Raw genomic sequence first — 23,111 nt, 5'->3', positions numbered from 1 at the left:
ATTCCAGTGGCACAAATAATATTCCTAATCAATTAAAATCAGTTCTACACTGCAAACTAACATTTTGAACTGAATTAAGCCTATACAAAATAATATCATAACAAGACATTTACATTTATGGTCATATAAAACTAGACTGGATTAAAAATTAAACTCAACCGTTCAACATAGTAATTCAATATATTATTTAGCACCTTTTCATTTCTATCAAATAGAAATCAGTAATATCAGTGTGCTAAGGATGCAGAAGAGAAGTTGAGCAATATTCTTGACAAAACATTATGCCATCACTTGTGGAAGCAAACATGTGGCCATGTAGTTGCGTGAAGGTGACATTCAAGCATGACCTGATGCTCAGACTGATTTGGATTTTTGTTCATTTAAAATACTAGATTGCATTAATAAAATCAGAAAACCAATGGTCATCACCTGATATAGGTTAGAAAACAGAAACGGGTCTATCTGCCAAGATTGGCTTCAGGTAACTCCAAAGATTTACGTGTTTGTTGCAAGGTGTTGCCTGATATGGTTGCAAATACCGACATCTTGGTAAACAAGCTCAGACTAGGCAGATACATTTAAAAGACATTTGAACAGGTCCATCAATATGAAAGATTTAGAGGGATATGGGCCATACGCAGGCAGGTGGGAATAGTGTAGATGTGGCACCTTGGTGGGTGAACTCATTTTGCTGTAACTCCAATATTCAGCATGGACAAAACAACAATGCTACTTACCTCCCACACCTCGTCCTCTATTATGATGTGACAGGATTGGTCCAAGAGGCCGTGGATAAACTGCAGCTTGGTAAAAATGCATGGGTGCTGGAGGATAAGCAATAGGATGACTTTGCCTGGAAAGGTTTAAGCCTTCTAGAATACTCTGACGCATCTTTTCAAGTTTTGTAGCTTGATCAGCCTAGAATCAATCATAAAATATTCTTATTATTCTAGAATGCCTGAATAATATTCAATAAATCAAAGGTGCACGGTAGCATATACACGAGTATGGACAACAAAAGGGCTCTTTATTATTATTTTTAAATAGTCTCCAATATTTTGATTTGTAAACATAAAATGCTAGAAATTCGTGTTAGGCTGTGGGAACCAGAATGTTTCAACTTGATGGTCTTCTGAACACTGAACTCAAATGTTAATCCTGCATTTCTCTCCCTGCTTTGCCTGACCTGATGAGTGTTTTTTCTTCCAATTCAGGTTTTTTGACATCTGTGAGTTCAGAACGTAGAATGGTTCCGTTCAGTTTAGTTTATTGTCCCGTGCACCAAGGTACAGTTAAAAGCTTTTGTTGCGTGCTAACCGGTGAGCAGAACAATCGAGCCATTTACTGTGCATAGATACATGATAAGGCAATGACATGTAATGCAAGGCAAACCCAGCAAAGTCCAATCAAAGACAATCCGAGGCTCACCAAAGAGGTAGGTAGTAGTTCAGCACTGCTCTCTGGTTGTGGTAGGATGATTCAGTTGCCTGATAACAGTTGGGAAGAAACTGTCCCTGAATCTGGATGCGTAGAGGGCAGGAACAGGCCGATCAGTGCAGGAATAAGCCCACAACGTCCATGTGAACATGGTGCCAATTTACACTATGCCTGAAGTGATGATCATTCCCCACCCCCCCATCCTCTGCATATCCATGTGCCTATGAAAAAGCCTTTTTAATTGCCACGATTGAATCGGCCCCCACCACCCCCTAGCAGTGAGTTCCAGGCACCCACCACTCTCGGTGTATAAAACTTGCCCGTACACCTTTTTTAAACTTTGCTCCTCTCACCTTTTTTAACTGTCTGCACTATTTATGCCTGTCATAAATTGCATACACATCTATCAGGCTCCCCCTCATCTCTAGGTTTGTCCAACCTCTCCTTTTAACAAAAAAGGGCATAGGTGCTGGAGTAACTCAGTGGGTCACGCAGCATCTCTACGAAACATGGATAGGCGACATTTCGGGTCGGGACCCTTCTTCAGACTGATTCTCAACCCAAAGCATCACCTATGAGTAGGAAAAAAATTGCAGATGCTGGTTTAAATCGAAGGTAGACATAAAATGCTGGAGTAACTCAGCGGGTCAGGCAGCATCTCGGGAGAGTAGAAATGGGTGACGTTTCGGGTCGAGACCCTGAGCTCCCTGACCCGCTGAGTTACTCCAGCATTTTGTGTCTATCTTCCAAAGCGTTACCTATCTGTGTTCTCCACAGATGCTGCCTAGCCCGCTGAGTTACTCCAGCACTTTGTGTCATTTATTTGTAATATCAATGCATTGTCTTGTTTGGAATTTTGTTTTTGAGCTCTCCTCCACACAGCTGCTTGTTTCTCCTTATAGCAAATACCTTCTAATCCAGCTGGTATTCTGGGAAATCTCGTTCGCGCCTTCTTCAAATCCCCCACATCTTTCTGATAATGGGAAGCCAGAACTGCACACAATACTCCAAATGCAGCCTAAACAAGTCCTATCAAGCTGCATCATGACTTTGTGACTCTTATCCAATGCCCCGGCCAATGAAGGCACGTATACCATGTGCCTTCTTTACAACTCTATTCAAGTGTTGCCACTTGCAGAGAGCTATGGACTTGCACCCCACAACCACTTTATGCATCAATGGTGATAAGGGTCTTGCTATTAACTGTATCGCTATTAACGTACATTCACCTTCCCGAAGTGCAACACCTCATAATTGCTCCGATTAATCTCCAGCCTCCATTTCTCTACCATTTCTGCAGCTGATCTATATACCACTGTAAACTTTGACAGCCTTCATTACTGCCTGCAACTCCTCAGGTCTTGGTGTTGTCTGCATTTAGATGGGCCATTGCTGATTCGGGATAGTCACTGCAGTTTTGTAAGTGGGAGATGTCTCAAAAAACTGATCTGAGTTTTTTGAACATATGACCACAAGGTTGATATAAAAGTATATATGGAGTTCAACAAGGCATTTGACAAGGTTCCACATGTTAAGCTGCGCTGGAAAATTAGATCGCATGGGATCCAAACAGAGATAGCTGAATGGACAGAAAATTGGCTTTATGGAAGGAAGCAGAGGGTGATGGTGGAAGGTTGTTTATCGGACTGGAGACCTGTGACTAGTGGTGTGCCTCAGGGTTCGGTGCTGGGCCCGTTGCTGTTTGTCATCTACATCAATGATTTGGATGAGAACGTACAAGGCACGGTTAGCAAGTTTGCGGATTACACTAAAGTGGGTAGTATTGTAGATAGTGAAGATGGTTATCACACAGTGCAGCAGGATGTTGATCGGTTGGGTGGGTGAAATGTGGGGTGCTGCATTTTGGAAAGTGCCTAATGACATTGTAATCTGTCTTGTCCCAATATCCAGACCCGTACCTATTCAAAACAATCTTAAAACTTGTGGAATTATGGTCACAGTCTCCAAAAAGCTCTTCCACCATAACACCAGCCACCTGGCCAGTATGGTCCTTCCTCGTAGGACTTTCCACATAACATTTAAACAAACCTTCTTGGATAAAACTAACAAATTCTGTCCCTTCTAATCCTCTTGCCCTGAGTCAGTCCATATTGGTAAATGTTAGCATTCATTTTGAGAGGACTAGAATAATAAAAGCAAGGCTCTAACGCTGAGGCTTGATAATGCACTGGTCAAACCACATTTGAAATATTGTGAGCAGCTTTGGGTTCCATATCCGATGAAAGATCTACTGACGTTGGAGAGGGGAAAAGGCAGGAGAATAGGGTTGAAAGACTGGAGCGACTAGGCTTGTATACACTGGAATTTAGAAGGATGAGAGGAGATCTTATCGAAACGTATAAGATTATTAAGGGGTTGGACACGTTAGAGGCAGGAAACATGTTCCCAATGTTTGGGGAGTCCAGAACAAGGAGCCACAGTTTAAGAATAAGGGGTAGGCCATTTAGAACTGAGATGAGGAAAAACTTTTTCAGTCAGAGAGTTGTGAATCTGTGAAATTCTCTGCCTCAAAAGGCAGTGGAGGCCAATTCTCTGAATGCATTCAAGTGAGAGCTAGATAGAGCTCTTAAGGATAGCGGAGTCGGGGTGTATGGGGAGAAGGCAGGAACGGGGTACTGATTGAGAATGATCAGCCATGATCATATTGAATGGCAGTGCTGGCTCGAAGGGCCGAATGGCCTCCTCCTGCACCTATTGTCTATTGTCTATTGAGAAGGAAAAGTAGATCAGTCCCCAATATCAGTTTATGTTTTAGTCCTCTCGAAATAGATCAGAGAATTGATGGGTGAAATGGCCTAATTCCACTCCTATATATTATGATCCATGTGTTTACAGACGATCTGAATTCTACAGTCTCTCTCAACACCATCCTTTGGAAGGGCATCTATTATATAAAGAGCAGCCCCTGAAAATCCCCCAAAATAGCCTGCACTGATCTTGGCAGTTGAGTTACATCTCAATGCTGAGTGGCCAACCTACACACCCCAGCCCACAAGCATGATTGCACACAGGCAGCCCCTGCAGAGTGATTCATTGTTGGATTCACTGTGGATTCCTGGTTTAGCAGGCTGCAGTAATGGGATGGGCAGGTTTGGCAAAATTCCAACACAGCAGCAGAGATGCCACAGTTTGTACGAGGTTCCCATCAGTAATGCATTTCTCCATTTCTAATGCCTTAATGATTTGCTTTATCACAGACTCCACCACTGCTTTTATTCCTGGGAATGTATTCTTCAATATTATTGAAGGGTTAATCCAAACAAGGCACTAATTTGAAAAGTACATAATTACAAAAAATACCAAATAAATATCATATTTTCCTAACCACATATTTTTAAAACTATTTTTATTCATTACTTATTTGTAAGCAAAGTTATTTGCACATTGTACATTTATTACAATCCATACCTGACCATCGCAGAGGTCAATCAAGGGTATCTTTTCCCGGCTCACTTTTATAAGCTTGCTTTGGAAAAGTTTCCCATCGAAGTACATCCATGGACAGCAGTGCTCCCATGGAATTGGCTGCCCACATGCATCATTTGCAAACAGTGCCATGTCCACCCCACTCATAAACAGTGCTCCAAGCTGAATACCACGAGGATCCAGGCTTTCAATCTGAAAACAAAAACCATCAGATCCATTTGTAAATATGAATATTGGCTGCCAGTGGAAACTATGATAATAGGTATTTCTAGTGGAGGCCAACTGGTCATTGTTCACTTCTTACATCTGGCAGACATTGCATGCAATTTGTTAATAAGGCCTATGTCTATTCTTCTCGTGATGTCCGCCACATAGGAGCAGTGCTTCACAGGGATCCTCTAATGCTCTGGTGATTTATTTAGTTATTGTTGGTGTTCGTAGGTAGTCCAGTTCAGTCGCTTCAACTACATTAATGTCTCACGATTCTTTTTACGACTTCACCTGGATGTGGGCTTTGCTGACAAAGCCAGTTACTGCACATCCCTAAACACCATGAAGAGTTTCTCACAACATTTCCTCCTGTACAGCGCCCTCCATAATGTTTGGGACAAAGACCCATCATTTGTTTATTTGCCTCTGTACTCCACAATTTGAGATATGTATAAACACAGCTGTAATTTCTACATGGTGAAAACAAAATGTATAAAAATGGCCTTTATTAAAATCTGACAATGTGCACTTACTTTAACCATGTGTGATTTTTATCTATTACAAATCTCAAATTGTGGAGTACAGAAGCAAATAAATAAATGATGGGTGTTTGTCCCAAACATTATGGAGGGCACTGTATTTGATGGGCATACACCATCTGCCAGAAACAGTGGGCTTCTTCTCATATTACTGCTAAACTACAAACGAGGTGGTTTAGAGTTAATCACGTTTAGAGCATATTACAGTACAGCACAGGAACAGGCACTTCGGCCCACAACGCCTGTGTCAAACATGGTGTTAAGGCAAATTATTATCCTGTTCATCAGACATTGGAGTAGAATTAGGCCATTTGGCCCATGGAGTCTGCTTTGACATTCAATCATGGCTGATCTGTTTTTCCTCTCAACCACATTTCTTGCACTTCCCCCATAACCTTTGACACAATTACTAATCATGAACCTCATCCATTCGAGGTGAGGTCCACACACGGGTCTCCTCGGTATCCCGCAGCTCCGCTCTTGCTTCCCCCACCCCTCAGTCGCAACTGGGACAGAGTCTCCCTTGTCCTCACCGTTCACCCCATCAGCCGCCGCCTACAGCACATAATCCTCCAACATTTTCACCACCTCTAACAGGATCCCACCACTAGCCACATCTTCCCATCACCTCCCCTTTCCACAAAGACCGTTCCCTCCGCTACTCCCTGGTCCACTCGTCCCTTCCCACCCAAACCACCTATTCCGCAGGTACTTTCCCCTGCAACCGCAGGAGATGCAACACCTGCCCCTTACCTCCTCCCTCGACTACGTCCTAGGACCCCAACAGTCCTTTGAGGTGAGGCAGAGGTTAATTTGCAACTCCTCCAACATCTACTATATCCGCTGTTCCAGGTTTTGAATACCTATACATCGGTGAGACCAAGCACAGGCTCGGCGATCGTTTAGCTGAAGTCCGCCTAAACCTACTTGATCTCCCGGTTGCTAAACACTCTCATTCCCATACTAACCTTTCTGTCCTGGGTCTCCATGCTGATTTGGCCTATTTTATCTTGCACTTCTTTAACAGCAGAGTTATATTTGCGATATAGACACAAAAAGCTGGAATAACTCAGCGAGTCAGATAGTATCTCTGGAGAAAAGGAATAGTGATGTTTTGGGGGTGGGGGTGGAGATAGATTCAAATGAGAGAATTCAATGTTGATATTGCTGGGCTGTAAGCTACCCAAACAAAATATTAGGTGCTTTTCTTCAAATTTGCACGTGGCCTCACTCGGGCAACGGAGGACGCCCAGGATGGAACAGTCAATATGGGAAGGGAGGCTAAGATGATTAGCAACTGGCAGATCCAGCGGACCTTGGCGGACCAAGCAATAGTGTTCAGTAAAGTGGTTGCCGAGTCTACGCTTGGTCTCACCAATGTACAGGAGCCCACATCAAGAACACCGGATACAGTAGATGAGGTGAACCTCTGTCTCACCTGGAAAGACTGTCGGGGTCTCTGGATAGAGTTGAGGAGGAGGTATACAGGCAGGTGTTGCATCTCCTGCCATTGCAGGGCAAAGTATCTGGGGAGGGGTGGTTTTAACGGAAAGGAATGAGTGAACCAAGGTGTTGCGGAGGGAGCCGTCTCTGCAGAAGGAGGAAGGAGATGGGAAGATGTGATTAGTGGTGGTATCTCAGTGGAGGTGATGGAAATGTCGCAGGATAATGTGTTGATGCGGAAGCGGAGTTACTCCAGCATTTTGTAACTTTCAGATAGACTACACCTCAAGGTTCTGAGAGAGGTAGCTGTTCAGATTGTAGAAGCATTAGTAGTGATCTTTCAAGAATCACTTGAGTCGGCAATGCTTCCAAATGACAGGAATATTGCAAATGTATAGGAAGGAACTGCAGATGCTGGTTTAAACCGAGGAAGGACACAAAAAGCTGGAGTAACTCAGCAGGTCAGATAGCATCTCTGGAGCAAAGGAATAGGGAGGAGGGGGGAGAGGGGGCGAGGAGGGTGGGAGGAGGAGGGGGGAGGAGGAGGGGGGAGGAGGAGGGGGGGAGCGCATACCATTCCCACCTCAACCCCCCCGTTAAAACTCCCCCAAACCACTCCTGCATTAACTGAAATTGTGTTTGGGATTTTTTTCAGAGCCCCGCTCACGCACTCCATTCCACCCTCAATCCCCCTTAAAACCCCCCGAACCTGTGCTGCATTCATTTAAATTGTTTTCAGGTTTTTGTAAGAGCCCCACTCCATCCACACCCCCTCAACCCCATTTATCATCCCCCGCCACAACCCACCTCAACCCCCCTTATCCTCCCCTCACCCACTCCATCCCTCTCAGCCCCCTTATCTCCCCCTCTCCCACCCTCCATTCACCCAATTCATCCCCCGAGCCCCCTTTAAAACTCCCCCAAACCTCCACTGCATTGGTCTAACACCCTCTCCTTACTCAGCCACTCCATACCCACCTCAACCCCCCCTCACTCAGCCACTCCATACCCACCTCAACCCCCCCCTCACTCAGCCACTCCATACCCACCTCAACCCCCCCTCACTCAGCCACTCCATACCCACCTCAACCCCCCCTCACTCAGCCACTCCATTCCCATCTCAACCCCCCCCCTCACTCAGCCACTCCATACCCACCTCAACCCCCCTCACTCAGCCACTCCATACCCACCTCAACCCCCCCTCACTCAGCCACTCCATACCCACCTCAACCCCCCCTCACTCAGCCACTCCATACCCACCTCAACCCCCCCTCACTCAGCCACTCCATACCCACCTCAACCCCCCCTCACTCAGCCACTCCATACCCACCTCAACCCCCCCTCACTCAGCCACTCCATTCCCATCTCAACCCCCCCCCTCACTCAGCCACTCCATACCCACCTCAACCCCCCCTCACTCAGCCACTCCATACCCACCTCAACCCCCCCTCACTCAGCCACTCCATACCCACCTCAACCCCCCCTCACTCAGCCACTCCATACCCACCTCAACCCCCCCCTCACTCAGCCACTCCATTCCCATCTCAACCCCCCCTCACTCAGGCACTCCATTCCCATCTCAACCCATCCTCACTCATGCACTCCATTCCCACCACAACCCCCCCCTTAAAACTGCCCCAAACCTCTCCTGCATTAACTGAAATTGTGTTTAGAATTTTTTTCAGAGCCCCGCTCACGCACTCCATTCCCCCCTCAATCCCCCTTAACTCCCCCAAACCTGTGCTGCATTCATTTAAATTGGCTTCAGGCTTTTTAAAGAGCCGCACTCACCCACTCCATCCACACCCCCTCAACCCCACTTATCATCCCCCCACAACCCACCTCAACCCCTTTATCTTCCCCTCAGCCCCCTTATCCTCTCTCCTCCATCCCCCATTCGCCCAATTCATCCTCCCTGAACCCCCTTTAAAACTCCCCCAAACCTCGACTGCATTGGTCTAACACCCTCCCCTTACTCAGCCACCCCATCCCCTCACTCATGCACTCCATTCCCACCTCAACCCCCCCCCCCTTAAAACTCCCCCAAACCTTTCCTGCATTAACTGAAATTGTGTTTAGCATTTTTCTTCAGAGCTCCACTCACGCACTCCATTCCCCCCTTAATCCCCCTTAAAACTCCCCCAAACCTGTGCTGCATTAACTTAAATTGGTTTCAGGTTTTTTTTTTTTTTAAGAGCCCCACTCATCCACACCCCCTCAACTCCTTATCATCCCCTCCACAACCCACCCCCTTATCCTCTTCTCACCCACTCCATCCCCCAGCCCCATTATCTCCCCCTCTCTTCCACCCTCCATTCACCCAATTCATCCCCCCTGAACCCCCTTTGAAACTCCCCCAAACCTCTACTGCATTGGTCTAACACTCAGCCACTCCACCCCCCCGCGTTCCCGGGTGGGGGCAGGGGAGGGGCAAGTGGGGGTAGCTAGGGGGGATGGAGTGGGTTAGTAGGGGGAGGAGGGGGGGATAAGGGGGGATTGAGTGGGGAGTTGAGGGTGCTACAATACAAGAGAGGCTTTGGGTCCAGGCCTCACTCAATCATACCCTCTCCCCTTCCCTGTCCCCCCGCTACGAGGAATGGGCCCAACGGGTCCACTTGGTCCAGTAGTTTACATTAATAATTGCAGCAATGCCTGGGGAAGACCAAGAAACATTTGCCAGTTATCCAAAGAATACCTTTTCACCACTTAGCCAACTGCATTACCACACAGTCACTGCCCCTTCAGCTTTCTAGGATTCCAATTCTGAGCTCCAATTTTACATAAACATTTGGTAGAGCTCACCAAGCTGCATTCAGTATTAGCTCCTTTACCACACTAATGGAAAATTAATTCACATGAACATAATCACACGATTCAAAATGTTGCAAAACATCCTTGTTGCCTTGAAGATACAATCAATTAATAAAGCCATCATATTTAAAAATGAACAAAGTGAAGAATGAGCACTTAATATCAATTGAAATCATTCACAGAATATTTTGCCTAGTTTCCCACTTCTGATACTTTCATTCAACTGAAACAAATGTACTGGGACACATTTTACAAGACGTTTAATCAAATGCCCACTCTTCTGTGACAGTATTAGCTAGTGTTGATTACCTTAAGCTCCTGTAGCTGGTCTGGTTCATAAAGTTTTGGAGATAAAGCCTGTGCGAGGAACGCGTCGAGTTCGTGGCGACGCAGAATCCTCACCCCTGGCCACTGCAGCAGGTAGCTACAACACACGTACACAGGCACATTCAGTTCATTTTCTAATCAGATCATGTTATTCTCAACTCTAGTATTTGGTCTGTGAGCAGGTAAAATAAAATGTCTTCGGTAAATACTAAAACCATATGAATTGGCAATTACACACCAAACAAAACTATATATGAATCTCTTATCATATGATAACAAACTGCTGCTTATCATTTAAATTTCTATTCAGCTTTTTAGAAAGGGCTATCAGTTGTTAGTGCCCAAAAAGGATGATAATAACGATCCTTTCAATTCAAGAGGCATTTGCTTTTCTTGAGATGATTGGAAAATACACCGATGAGCCAAAAAATTATGACCACTGACAGGCGAAGTGAATAACATTGATTATCTTGTTACAATGGCACTTTGTCAAGGGGTGGGATATATGAGGCAGCAAGTGAACAGTCAGTTCTTGAAGTTGATGTGTTGGATGCAGGAGAAATGGGCAGGAGTAAAGATCTGAGCGACTTTGACAAGGGTCAAATTGTTATGGCCAGACGACTGGGTCAGAGCATCTCTGAAATGGCAAGGCTTGTGGGGTGCTCCCGGTCAGCAGTGGTGAGTACCTACCGACAGTGGTCCGAGGAGGGACAAACCACAAACCGGCGACAGGGCAAAGAAGGCTATCCCGTCTGGTCCAAACCGACCGAGGGTCGACTGTGGCACAAATCACAGAAAATTTTAATGGTGGTCATGGGAGGAATGTGTCACAATACACAGTGCATCGCACCCTGCTGCGTATGGGGCTGCGTAGCCCCAGAGTGCCCATGATGACATAATGTTTTGGCTCATCAGTGTATATTTAAGGTGATAAAATGAAGGGATTTAGATAACATATAACATATAACAACTACAGCATGGAAACAGGCCTGTCCGGCCCTACCAGTCCACGCCGACCATTCTCCCTGACCTAGTCTCATCTACCTGCACTCAGACCATAACCCTCCAATCCCCTCCTATCCATATACCTATCCAATTTACTCTTAAATAATAAAATCGAGCCAGCCTCAACCACTTCCACTGGAAGCCCATTCCATACAGCCACAACCCTCTGAGTAAAGAAGTTCCCCCTCATGTTACCCCTAAACCTTTGTCCCTCAATTCTGAAGCTATGTCCCCTTGTTGGAATCTTCCCCACTCTCAAAGGGAAAAGCCTACCCACGTCAACTCTGTCCGTCCCTCTCATAATTTAAAAAACCTCTATCAAGTCCCCCCTCAACCTTCTACGCTCCAAAGAATAAAGACCCAACCTGTTCAACCTCTCTCTGTAGCCTAAGTGCTGAAACCCAGGCAACATTCTAGTAAATCTCCTCTGTACCCTCTCCATTTTGTCGACATCCTTCCTATAATTTGGCGACCAGAACTGCACACCATACTCCAGATTCGGCCTCACCAATGCCCTGTACAATTTCAACATTACATCCCAACTTCTATACTCGATGCTCTGATTTATAAAGGCAAGCATACCAAACGCCTTCTTCACCACCCTATCCACATGAGATTCCACCTTCAGGGAACAATGCACAGTTATTCCCAGATCCCTCTGTTCCACTGCATTCCTCAATTCCCTACCATTTACCCTGTACGTCCTATTTTGATTTGTCCTACCAAAATGCAGCACCTCACACTTATCAGCATTAAACTCCATCTGCCATCTTTCAGCCCACTCTTCCAAAAGGCCCAAGTCTCTCTGTAGACTTTGAAAATCTACCTCACTATCAACTACTCCACCTATCTTAGTATCATCTGCATATTTACTAATCCAATTTGCCACACCATCATCCAGATCATTAATGTAAATGACAAACAACAGTGGACCCAACACAGATCCTTGGGGCACTCCACTAGACACTGGCCTCCAACCTGACATACAATTGTCAACCGTTACCCTCTGGTATCTCCCATTCAGCCATTGTTGAATCCATCTTGCAACCTCACTATTAATACCCAACGATTTAACCTTCTTAATCAACCTTCCATGTGGAACCTTGTCAAATGCCTTACTGAAGTCCATATAGACAACATCCACAGCCTTGCCCGTATCAATTTCCCTGGTAACCTCTTCAAAAAATTCAAGAAGATTAGTCAAACATGACCTTCCAGGCACAAATCCATGTTGACTGTTTCTAATCAGGCCTTGATTATCCAAATAATTATATATATTGTCCCTAAGTATCTTTTCCATTAATTTTCCCACCACAGACGTCAAACTAATAGGTCTATAATTGCTAGGTTTACTTTTAGAACCTTTTTTAAACAAAGGCACAACATGCGCAATGCGCCAATCTTCCGGCACCATCCCTGTTTCTAATGACGTTTGAAATATTTCCGTCATAGCCCCTGCTATTTCTGCACTAACTTCCCTCAATGTCCTAGGGAATATCCTATCAGGACCTGGAGACTTATCCACTTTTATATTCTTCAAAAGTGTCCGTACCTCCTCTTCTTTAATCATCCTAATTTCCATCACTACTCTACTTGTTTCGCTTACCTCACATAATTCAATATCCTTCTCCTCGGTAAATACCGAAGAAAAGAAATTGTTTAATATCTCCCCCATTTCTTCCGGCTCAGCACATAGCTGTCCACTCTGACTCTCTAATGGACCAATTTTATCCCTCACTATCCTTTTGCTATTGACATATCTGTAGAACCCCTTGGGGTTTACTTTTACATTACTTGCCAAAGCAGCCTCATATCTTTTTTACGCTTTTCTAATTTCCTTTTTAAGATTCCTTTTACATTCTTTATATTCCTCAAGAAACTCATTTACTCCCTGCCGCTTATATTTATTGTATATCTCCCTCTTTTTCCGAACCAAGTGTCCAATTTCCCTGGAAAACCACGGCTCTTTCAAATTATTATTCTTTCCTTTCCACCGAACAGGGACATAAAGACTCTGTACTCTCAAAATTTCACCTTTAAATATCCTCCATTTCTCTATTATATCCTTTTCATAAAACAACAATTTCCATTTCACTCCTTTTAAATCCTTTCTCATCTCCTCAAAATTAGCCTTTCTCCAATCCAAAATCTCAACCCTTGGTCCAGATTTGACCTTCTCCATAATGATATTGAAACTAATGGCATTATGATCACTAGACCCAAAGTGCTCCTCAACACATACCTCCGTCACCTGACCCATCTCATTTCCTAACAGGAGGTCCAACACTGCCCCTTCTCTGGTAGGCACCTCTACGTATTGCTGCAAAAAACTATCCTGCACACATTTTACAAACTCCAAACCATCCAGCCCTTTAACAGAATGTGATTCCCAGTCTATATACGGAAAATTGAAATCACCCACAATCACCACTCTGTGCTTACTACTAATATCTGCTATCTCCTTACATATTTGCTCTTCCAATTCTCATTCCCTATTTGGCGGTCTATAATACACCCCTATAAGTGTTGCTAAACCTTTCTCATTTCTGAGTTCCACCCAAACAGCCCCCTTAATCGAGCCTTCTAGTCTGTCCTGCCAAAGCACTGCTGTGATATCCTCCCTGACAAGCAATGCAACACCCCCACCTCTTGCCCCTCCGATTCTATCACATCTGAAACAATGAAATCCTGGAATATTTAATTGCCAATCGCAACCCTCCTGCAACCATGTTTCACTGATCGCCACAACATCATACTTCCAGATGTCAATCCAGGCTCTAAGCTCATCCACATTTCTTACAATGCTCCTATCATATCATATCATATATATACAGCCGGAAACAGGCCTTTTCGGCCCTCCAAGTCCGTGCCGCCCAGCGATCCCCGTACATTAACATTATCCTACACCCACTAGGGACAATTTTTACATTTACCCAGCCAATTAACCTACATACCTGTACGTCTTTGGAGTGTGGGAGGAAACCGAAGATCTCGGAGAAAACCCACGCAGGTCACGGGGAGAACGTACAAACTCCTTACAGTGCAGCACCCGTAGTCAGGATCGAACCTGAGTCTCCGGCGCTGCATTCGCTGTAAAGCAGCAACTCTACCGCTGCGCTACCGTGCCGCATTAAAATATACACATTTAAGGGACCCATCATTTCTTATTCTCAGTTTATTTCTTTTCCCTTCTTTCTCTCCTACATATTGGGTCTGAGTGTTTCCCTTTTCTGCCTCCTGCCTCACACACTGCCTATTAGCTATCTGTGTTTGAGTCCCTCCCCCCAACCGTACTAGTTTAAAGTCTCCGCAGTTATTTTAGCAAATCTCCCCGCCAGGATATTGGTTCCCCTCGGGTTCAGATGCAACCCGTCCTTTTTGTACAGGTCATACTTCCCCCAGAAGAGGTCCCAATGATCCAGAAACTTGAAACCCTGCTCCCTGCACCAGTTCCTCAGCCACGTATTTATCCTCCACCTCACTCCATTCCTATTCTCACTATCGCGTGGCACAGGCAGTAAGCCTGAGATTATTACTTTGGAAGTCCTTTTTTTTTTAACTCTCTTCCTAGCCCCCTGAATTCTCTTTTCAGGACCTCTTCCCTTATCCTACCTATCTAAGAAAGATTATGACACATGCTTTAAACCTAGGAAGCATTTTCAGTGCACAATAAAATTAACCAAAGCACTACAAATAACCAAGAACACCTCATAGGAAATTAAAACAAAAGACAAAAAAATTATGAAGTGGAATTAAAGGTTTGCAGACCGAAGGTATCACGAAATGCTGGAGTAACTCAGCAGGTCAGGCAGCATCTTAGGAGAGAAGGAATGGGTGACGTTTCGGGTCGAGACCCTTCTTCAGACTGATGTCAGGGGGGCGGGACAAAGGAAGGATATAGGTGGAGACAGGAAGATAGAGGGAGATCTGGGAAGGGGGAGCGGAAGAGAGGGTTAGAGGAACTATCTAAAGTTGGAGAAGTCAATGTTCATACCGCTGGGCTGCAAGCTGCCCAAGCAAAATATGAGGTGCTGTTCCTCCAATTTCCGGTGGGACTCAGTATGGTACAGGAGGAGGCCCATGACAGAAAGGTCAGACTGGGAGTGGGAGGGGGAATTGAAGTGCTCAGCCACCGGGAGATCAGGTTGGTTAATGCGGACTGAGCGCAGGTGTCGAGTGAAACGATTGCCGAGCCTGCGCTTGGTTTCGCCGATGTAAAGAAGTTGACATCTAGAGCAGCGGATGCAATAGATGAGGTTGGAGGAGGTGCAGGTGAACCTCTGTCTCACCTGGAAAGACAGGGTCCTTGGATGGAGTTGAGGGGGGAGGTAAAGGAGGTGTTGCATCTCCTGCGGTTGCAGGGGAAAGTGCCCGGGGTTGGGGTGGTTTGGGTAGGAAGGGACGAGTGGACCAGGGAGTTACGGAGGGAGCGGTCTCTGCGGAACGCAGAAAGGGGAGGGGATGGGAAGGTGTGGCCAGTAGTGGGGTCCCGTTGTAGGTGACGGAAATATTGCCGGATGATTTGTTGGATCCGCTGGATAGGGAACTTACCGTGATGCAAAAATGTTGTCTTGAATGGCATTCACAATAGACAAATACAAACAATCTGTTTTCATTGACTCTTTGTTTCCTTTGTGTCTCTTACCGTAACACACAGCAAAGAACTAGAAGATGCGTTGGGACGTTTGAGGGATTTAGCATGGCAGGCGTATCTGATCTCATGCAGGCTAGAAACGCCCTCATTCTTCTGTTTTTATCCTCCACTGCTTTTCCCAGCCATAACTTTTTTAAATTTGGACACGTCCACTCTCTAAAAGCGAGCGCTTCTACCAGTTCTGGAGTCTGGGGTGATTTTCCCTTGTAAGCAGCCCATTCCTTCACTAAAACTGGGGGAACTGAAAAAAAAGAAACAAACAGATTTTACTTACTGGGGTTATATGGTATATATTTTCTTGTGACAACAACCTGCGTTACTATTGTACTATTAATATTTCAAATTACTCGTGGTAATGGTGCTGACATTGCTATCATAATGAAGGAAATATGAACTTTCAATTTTCACACATAGATGTGTTGGACTGTATCTACACATTGTACACACTGGGTGGCAACATGAGCAGTGTGGAGGGTGCAGAGGGGGATGTAGTCAGGCTACCTGAATCAACAAGGGCATGGCAGATGGAAATAAAATATATGAAAATAAAACAAAAGTTTTGGTCATGACAGACTACTAGTCGGAAAGTGGGCTGAAAAATGGCTACGAGTTCAATGCAGATAAGTGTGAAGTGTGGCATTTTAGGAAGTCAAAGCAGGGCAGGCAGGGCCTTCACAGTGAATGGTTGGGCCATCCAGAGTGTTGTAGAGCAGAGACAATATGGCAGTACAGTTATATAGTTCCCTGAATGTGGTGTCACAGGTAGGTAGGATAGAATGGCGGTGCTGGCTCGAAGGGCAAAATGGCCTCCTCCTGCACCTATTTTCTATGTTTCTATGTTTCTAAAGAAGGCTTTTGGTACATTGGCCTTCAACAGTCAGTATACTGAGTATAGAAGTTGGGACATGATGCTATAGTTGTCCAAGACCTTGGTGAGAGGCTACATTAGGAGTATTGTGTTCAGTATTGGTTATCCTGCTATAGAAAGGATGTCATTATCCTAGAACAGTACAGCGCTTTGGGTCACAATATTTGCTTTGAACAAGGTGCCAAGGTAAACTCATCTGCCTGTACATGATCCATATCCCTCTATTCCTTGCAATTCTATGTGCCCATCTAAAAGTTTCTCAAACGCCACTGACACATCTGCCTCCATCCACCACCCCGGGCAATATATTCCAGGACCCCACCAGTCTCTGTGTAAAACACTTGCCCGGCACATTTTAAACTTTTAAACATAATTATATATACATCTATCAAGTCTCCCCCTTAACCTCCAATGTTCCAGAGAAAGCAATCTAGCACAGGTCCCTGCAGAACTACACTGGTAACAGACTTCCAGCTGGAACATCTTCCTTCCAACACAATGAGGATGGTGCCAGGACTCGAGAGCCTGAACAATATGGAGAGATTGGCAAGCTAGGACTTTACTCCTTGGAGCGCAGGAGGCTGAGGAGCGATCTTATAGAGGTGTATAAAGTCATGAGGGGAATAGATCGGGTGAATGCACAGTCTGTTACCCAGGACAGGGGAATCAAGAGGACAGAGGTTCAAGGTGAGAGGGGATAGATTTAATAGGGACCAGAGGGGCAGATTTTTCACTCAGAGGGTGGTAGAAAGAATTGCCAGAAGAGGAGTTGAGTATAGGAGCAAAGAGGTCCTTCTACAGTTGTACCGGGCCCTGGTGAGACCGCACCTGGAGTACTGTGTGCAGTTTTGGTCTCCAAATTTGAGGAAGGATATTCTTGCTATGGAGGGCGTGCAGCGTAGGTTCACTAGATTAATTCCCGGAATGGCGGGACTGTCGTATGTTGAAAGGCTGGAGCGATTGGGCTTGTATACACTGGAATTTAGAAGGATGAGGGGGGATCTTATTGAAACATATAAGATAATTAGGGGATTGGACACATTAGAGGCAGATAACATGTTCCCAATGTTGGGGGAGTCCAGAACAAGGGGCCACAGTTTGAGAATAAGGGGTAGGCCATTTAGAACGGAGATGAGGAAGAACTTTTTCAGTCAGAGGGTGGTGAAGGTGTGGAATTCTCTGCCTCAGAAGGCAGTGGAGGCCAGTTCGTTGGATGCTTTCAAGAGAGAGCTGGATAGAGCTCTTAAGGATAGCGGAGTGAGGGGGTATGGGGAGAAGGCAGGAACGGGGTACTGATTGATAGTGATCAGCCATGATCGCATTGAATGGCGGTGCTGGCTCGAAGGGCTGAATGGCCTACTCCTGCACCTATTGTCTATTGTCTATTGTCTATTGAGACAGACACAATAACAACATTTAAAAGACACTTGGATAGGTACATGGACTGCAAAGGGCCAAATGCAGGCAGATGGGACTAGCTTAGATGGGCCACTGTGGTTGGCATGAAGGGCCTGTTTCCATGCAGTATGATGCTATGACTAAAAGCACGAAACATTATCTATCATACACGTGAAAAATATGGAAAGGAAACTATGTGGCAAATTATATTCACTGCAAAATAATTGGAGCACAATAGTAAAAGCTATACAATTTAATAAGGGCCCTGCTGATAAAGCATCCAAATATTGTGTACAGCTCTTATTCCCCCTACCAAAAGAAGAATCTACTTATGACTGAAGGCATGCAGCTATCCCATGTGAGTAGACTAAACAGATTGTGCCTCAAAGAGCAGAAATAAAATGTGTTATATCTGCTGAATATTCCCAGAAATCTCTATTTTTATTTTGAATATGGATGGTAGCGCAGCGGTAGAGTTTCTACCTTACAGCGCCAGCGACCTGGGTTCAATCCTGACTACAGGCGCTGTCTGTACGGAGTTCTCCCCGTGACTTGTGTGGGTTTTCTCTGGGTGTTCCAGTTTTCCCCCACATTCCGATTACATACAGGTTTGTAGGTTAATTGGCTTGGTATAATTGTTAATTGTCCCTAGTGTGTGTAGGATCGTGTTAATAATAATAATAATAATAATGCATTTTATTTGTATAGCGCTTTTCATATACTCAAAGACGCTTTACAGAGATTTTGAGAACATAGGGAAATTAATAAATAGATAAATAAGTAAATAAATAAATGAACAGAGAAAGGAGACAGAAGGTGAGGTGACCTTCAGTGGTTGAAGGCAGTACTGAACAGGTGAGACTTCAGTGATGTTTTGAATGTGGTGAGTGTGGAGGAGTCTCTAACGGTTTGGGGTAGTGAGTTCCATAGGGTGGGAGCAGCGATGGAGAAAGCCCTGTCCCCCCAGGATCTGAGTTTGGTCCGGATGTGGGGGGATAGGAGATTGGCAGCGGCAGAGCGGAGGGTGCAGGTGGGAGTGTGCCTGTGGAGGAGGTCGGTCAGGTAGGATGGGGCCAGGTTATGGAGGGCTTTGTATGTTATGAGGATTTTGTACTGGATTCTCTGGGGGATGGGGAGCCAGTGGAGTTTATAAAGGACGGGGGTGATATGGTCACGGATCGAGGTGTGTGTGAGTAGACGGGCAGCGGAGTTTTGAATGTATTGAAGTTTATTGATGATTTTTGAGGGTGCGCCATAGAGGAGGCTGTTGCAGTAGTCCAGACGGGAGGTGATGAAGGCGTGGATGAGGGTTTCTGCAGCTGTGGAGGAAAGGGGTGGACGGAGACGGGCAATGTTTTTGAGGTGGAAGAAGGCTGTCTTTGTGATGTGTTTGATGTGTTTGTCGAAGGAGAGGGTTTGATCAAGGATGATTCCAAGATTCCGGATGTGAGGTGAGGTGGATACTGGGAGACCATCAATGTTGAGGATGAAGTTTTGGGTGGATTTGGTGAGCGTTTTTGGACCAATGATAATGATTTCAGATTTGTTGCAATTGAGTTTGAGGAAGTTTGATTGAAGCCAAGATTTTATTTCAGTGATGCAGTTTGTCAGTGTAGAGTGTGTGGTGGGGGAGATTGACTTGGTGGAGATGAGGAGCTGGATATCATCGGCGAAGCAGTGGAAGTTGAGACCATGACGGCGGATTAATTGACCAAGGGGGAACAGGTAGAGGATGAAGAGGAGGGGGCCAAGGACTGAGCCTTGGGGGACACCTTGGGGGAGAGGAGCGGTGGGGGATTTACAGTTGTTAATGGAGATGAACTGGTGTCTGTCAGAGAGGTAAGATTTGAACCAGGATAGGGCTGTGCCGGTGATGTTAAGGGAGGTTTCAAGTCGGGTGAGGAGAATGGAGTGATTTATGGTGTCAAAGGCGGCGCTGAGGTCAAGTAGGATGAGGATGTTGAGGTTGCCAGCGTCGGAGGAGAGGAGAATGTCGTTTGTGATTTTGAGGAGCGCAGTTTCAGTACAGTGGTTTGAGCGGAATCCGGATTGGAAAGTTTCATACAGGTTATTGGTAGAGAGGTGGTATTTGAGTTGGGAAGCTACAGCACGTTCCAAAACGTTGGACAGAAAGGGTAGGTTGGAGATTGGTCTGAAGTTGTTTGGGGTGTCAGGGTTTAGACCAGGTTTTTTCAGAATGGGGGTGACAGCAACGATTTTGAGGGATGGCGGGACGATGCCAGTGAACAGGGAGGAGTTTATTGTTGCAGTGATAAGTGGAGAGAGAGCAGGATGTGTGGGAATCTCTGGTCGGCGAGGACTGGATGGGCCGAAGGGCCTTTCCATGACGTATCTCTAAACTAAACATATACCCTAGCGTTTAGAACGATGGGAAATGATCTCATTGAATGTTCAAAACATTTCAGAAGCTTTACAAGGATAATATTTCCCTTGGTTGGAGTGTGCCCAAGCAGGGTCCACAGTCTCGAAATAAGATATCGTCTTATTCGGAACTAAGGTGAGAATAAATTTCTCCACACATAGTTTAATTTAGAGCTACAGCATGGAAACAGGCCCTTCGGCCCACCAAATCCACGCTGACCACCGATTACCGGTTCAGAGGTTAGTGAATATAGGCAATTTTCTATTTAAAAGAGCACTATGGAGGCTTGTTCAGGGTTGTTACTCGATTCGGCCCTTCGAGCCAGCACTGCCATTCAACATAATCATGGCTGATCATCCAAAATCAGTACCCCATTCCTGCTTTTTCCCCATATCCCTTGATTCCCTTGGCCCGAAGAGCTAAATCTAACTCTCTCTTGAAAACATCCAGTGAATTGGCCTCCACTGCCTTCTGTGGCAGAGAATTCAACAGATTCACAACTCTGGGTGAAATTTATTTTTCTTCATCTCAGTCCTAAATGGCCTCCCCTTTATTCTTATACTGTGACCCCTGGATCTGGACTCCCCCAACATCGGGAACATTTTTCCTGCATCTAGCCAGTCCAATCCTTTAAGAATTTTATATGTTTCGATAAGATCTCCTCTCATCCTTCTAAATTCCAGTGAATACAAGCCCAGTCAACCCATTCTTTCATAATATGTCAGTCCCGCTATCCCGGGAATTAACTTCATGAACATACGCTGCACTCCCTCAACAGCAATAATGTCCTTCCTCAAATTAGGAGACCAAAATTGCACACAATACTCCAAGTGCAGTCTCACCAGGGCCCTGGACAACTGCAATAGGACCTCCTTGCTCCTAAACTCAAATCCTCTCGCAATGAAGGCCGACATGCCATTAGCTTTCTTCACTGCCTGCTGTACCTGCATGCTTACTTTCAGTAACTGATGTACAAGCACACCCAGGTCTCGTTGCACCTCCCCTATTCCTAATCTGACACCATTCAGATAATAATCTGCCTTCCTGTTCTTACCATCAAAATGGATAACCTCACATTTATCCACATTATACTGCATCTGTCAACTCACCCAACCTATCCAAGTCACCCTGCAGCCTCATAGCATCCTCTTCGCAGCTCACACTGCCACCCAGCTTTGTGTCATCTGCAAACTTGATGTCACATTTAATTCCCTCGTCTAAATCATTAATATATATTGTAAATAACTGGGGTCCCAGCACCGAGCCTTGCGGCACCCCACTAGTCACTGCCTGCCATTCTGAAAAAGGACCTGTTAATTCCTTCTCTTTGCTTCCTGTCTGCCAACCAGTTCTTTATCCATGTCAATACCCTCAATACCATGTGGTCTCATTTAGCACACTAATCTCTTGTGTGGGACCTTGTCAAAGGCTTTTTGAAAGTTCAAATACGCTGGCTCTCCTTTATCCATTCTACATGTTACATCCTCAAAAAAATTCCAGAAGATTAGTCAAGCATGATTTCCTCTTCATAAATCCATGCTGACTTTGACCGATCCTGTCACTGCTTTCCAAATGCGCTGCTATAACATCTTTAATAATCCACTCCAGCATCTTCCCCACTACCGATGTACGGCTAACTGATCTATAATTCCCTATTTTCTCCCTCCCTCCTTTCTTAAAAAGTGGAGTTACATTGGCTACCCTCTAGTCCTCAGGAACTGATCCAGAGTCGAGAGAACATTGGAAAATTATCACCAATGCATCCACGATTTCTAGAACCACCTCCTTGAGGTGCAGACCATCAGGCCCTGGAGATTTATCTGCCTTCAGTCCCAACAGTTTACCTAACACCATTTCCTGACTAATTTGGAATCCCCTCAGTTCCTCCCTCCCACTAGATCCTTGGTCCCCTAGTATTTCTGGGAGATTGTTTGTGTCTTCCTTAGTGAAGACAGAACCAAAGCACTCGTTTAACTGTTCTGCCATTTCCTTATTACCCATTATAAATTCACCTGGTCTCTAATTGTAAGGGACCTACATTTGTCTTCATTAATCTTTTCCTTTTTACATATCTAAAGAAGCTTTTGGAGTCCGTTTTTATATTTCCCACAAGCTTTCTTTCATGCTCTTTTCCCCCCCTCTCAATTAACCCCTTTGTTCTCCTCTGAGTTCTAAATTTTGCCCAGTTGGGTTTGCCTCTTCCTTGGATTTAACACTATCCTTGATTTTCCTCATTAGTCCTTTCTCATCATCCACTTGAGTTCTTTCCTCCTTTCGTTATATTCCTCAAAAGCCCCTGTCTGATTCCATCCTCTTAAACCTTGCATTTGCTTCCTTTTTCTGACCAAATAAAAGTTCAGTGTAGATAAAATTTAGTTTAATCTTGTTATGTTGGACAGTGAAATGTACGCGTGCTATCCAGTCAAAGAACAGACGATACATGAACACAAGCAAACTGCCCACAATGCATAGATAAAAGATACAACATTTAGTACAAGAACATTAAGTCCAATAAAGTCTGTTTCGACATAGTTCACAGGTCTCCAATGAGAAAGATCAGAGGTTGGGACCATACTCTAGGTGATGAGA

The 23,111-nt window shown here is 45.1% G+C and overlaps 1 protein-coding gene across 1 annotated transcript in view; it reads right to left on the bottom strand.

The window, feature by feature from the left end:
- The window catches only part of LOC144601679 (constitutive coactivator of PPAR-gamma-like protein 1 homolog), a 162,133-nt gene that overhangs the window by 24,251 nt on the left and 114,771 nt on the right, over nt 1-23,111 (bottom strand). The window contains exons 11-14 of the mRNA XM_078413918.1: nt 15,865-16,114; nt 10,197-10,311; nt 4,867-5,076; nt 738-918 (exon numbers count right to left, since the gene is read on the bottom strand). Of these exons, the coding sequence (XP_078270044.1) occupies nt 738-918; nt 4,867-5,076; nt 10,197-10,311; nt 15,865-16,114 (756 nt within the window). The remainder of the gene's footprint in view (nt 1-737; nt 919-4,866; nt 5,077-10,196; nt 10,312-15,864; nt 16,115-23,111) is intronic.

This window comes from Rhinoraja longicauda, chromosome 17 (assembly GCF_053455715.1).
Source record: "Rhinoraja longicauda isolate Sanriku21f chromosome 17, sRhiLon1.1, whole genome shotgun sequence".
Taxonomy (NCBI): domain Eukaryota; kingdom Metazoa; phylum Chordata; class Chondrichthyes; order Rajiformes; family Arhynchobatidae; genus Rhinoraja; species Rhinoraja longicauda.
This window is presented reverse-complemented; position numbering and strand designations above follow the sequence as displayed.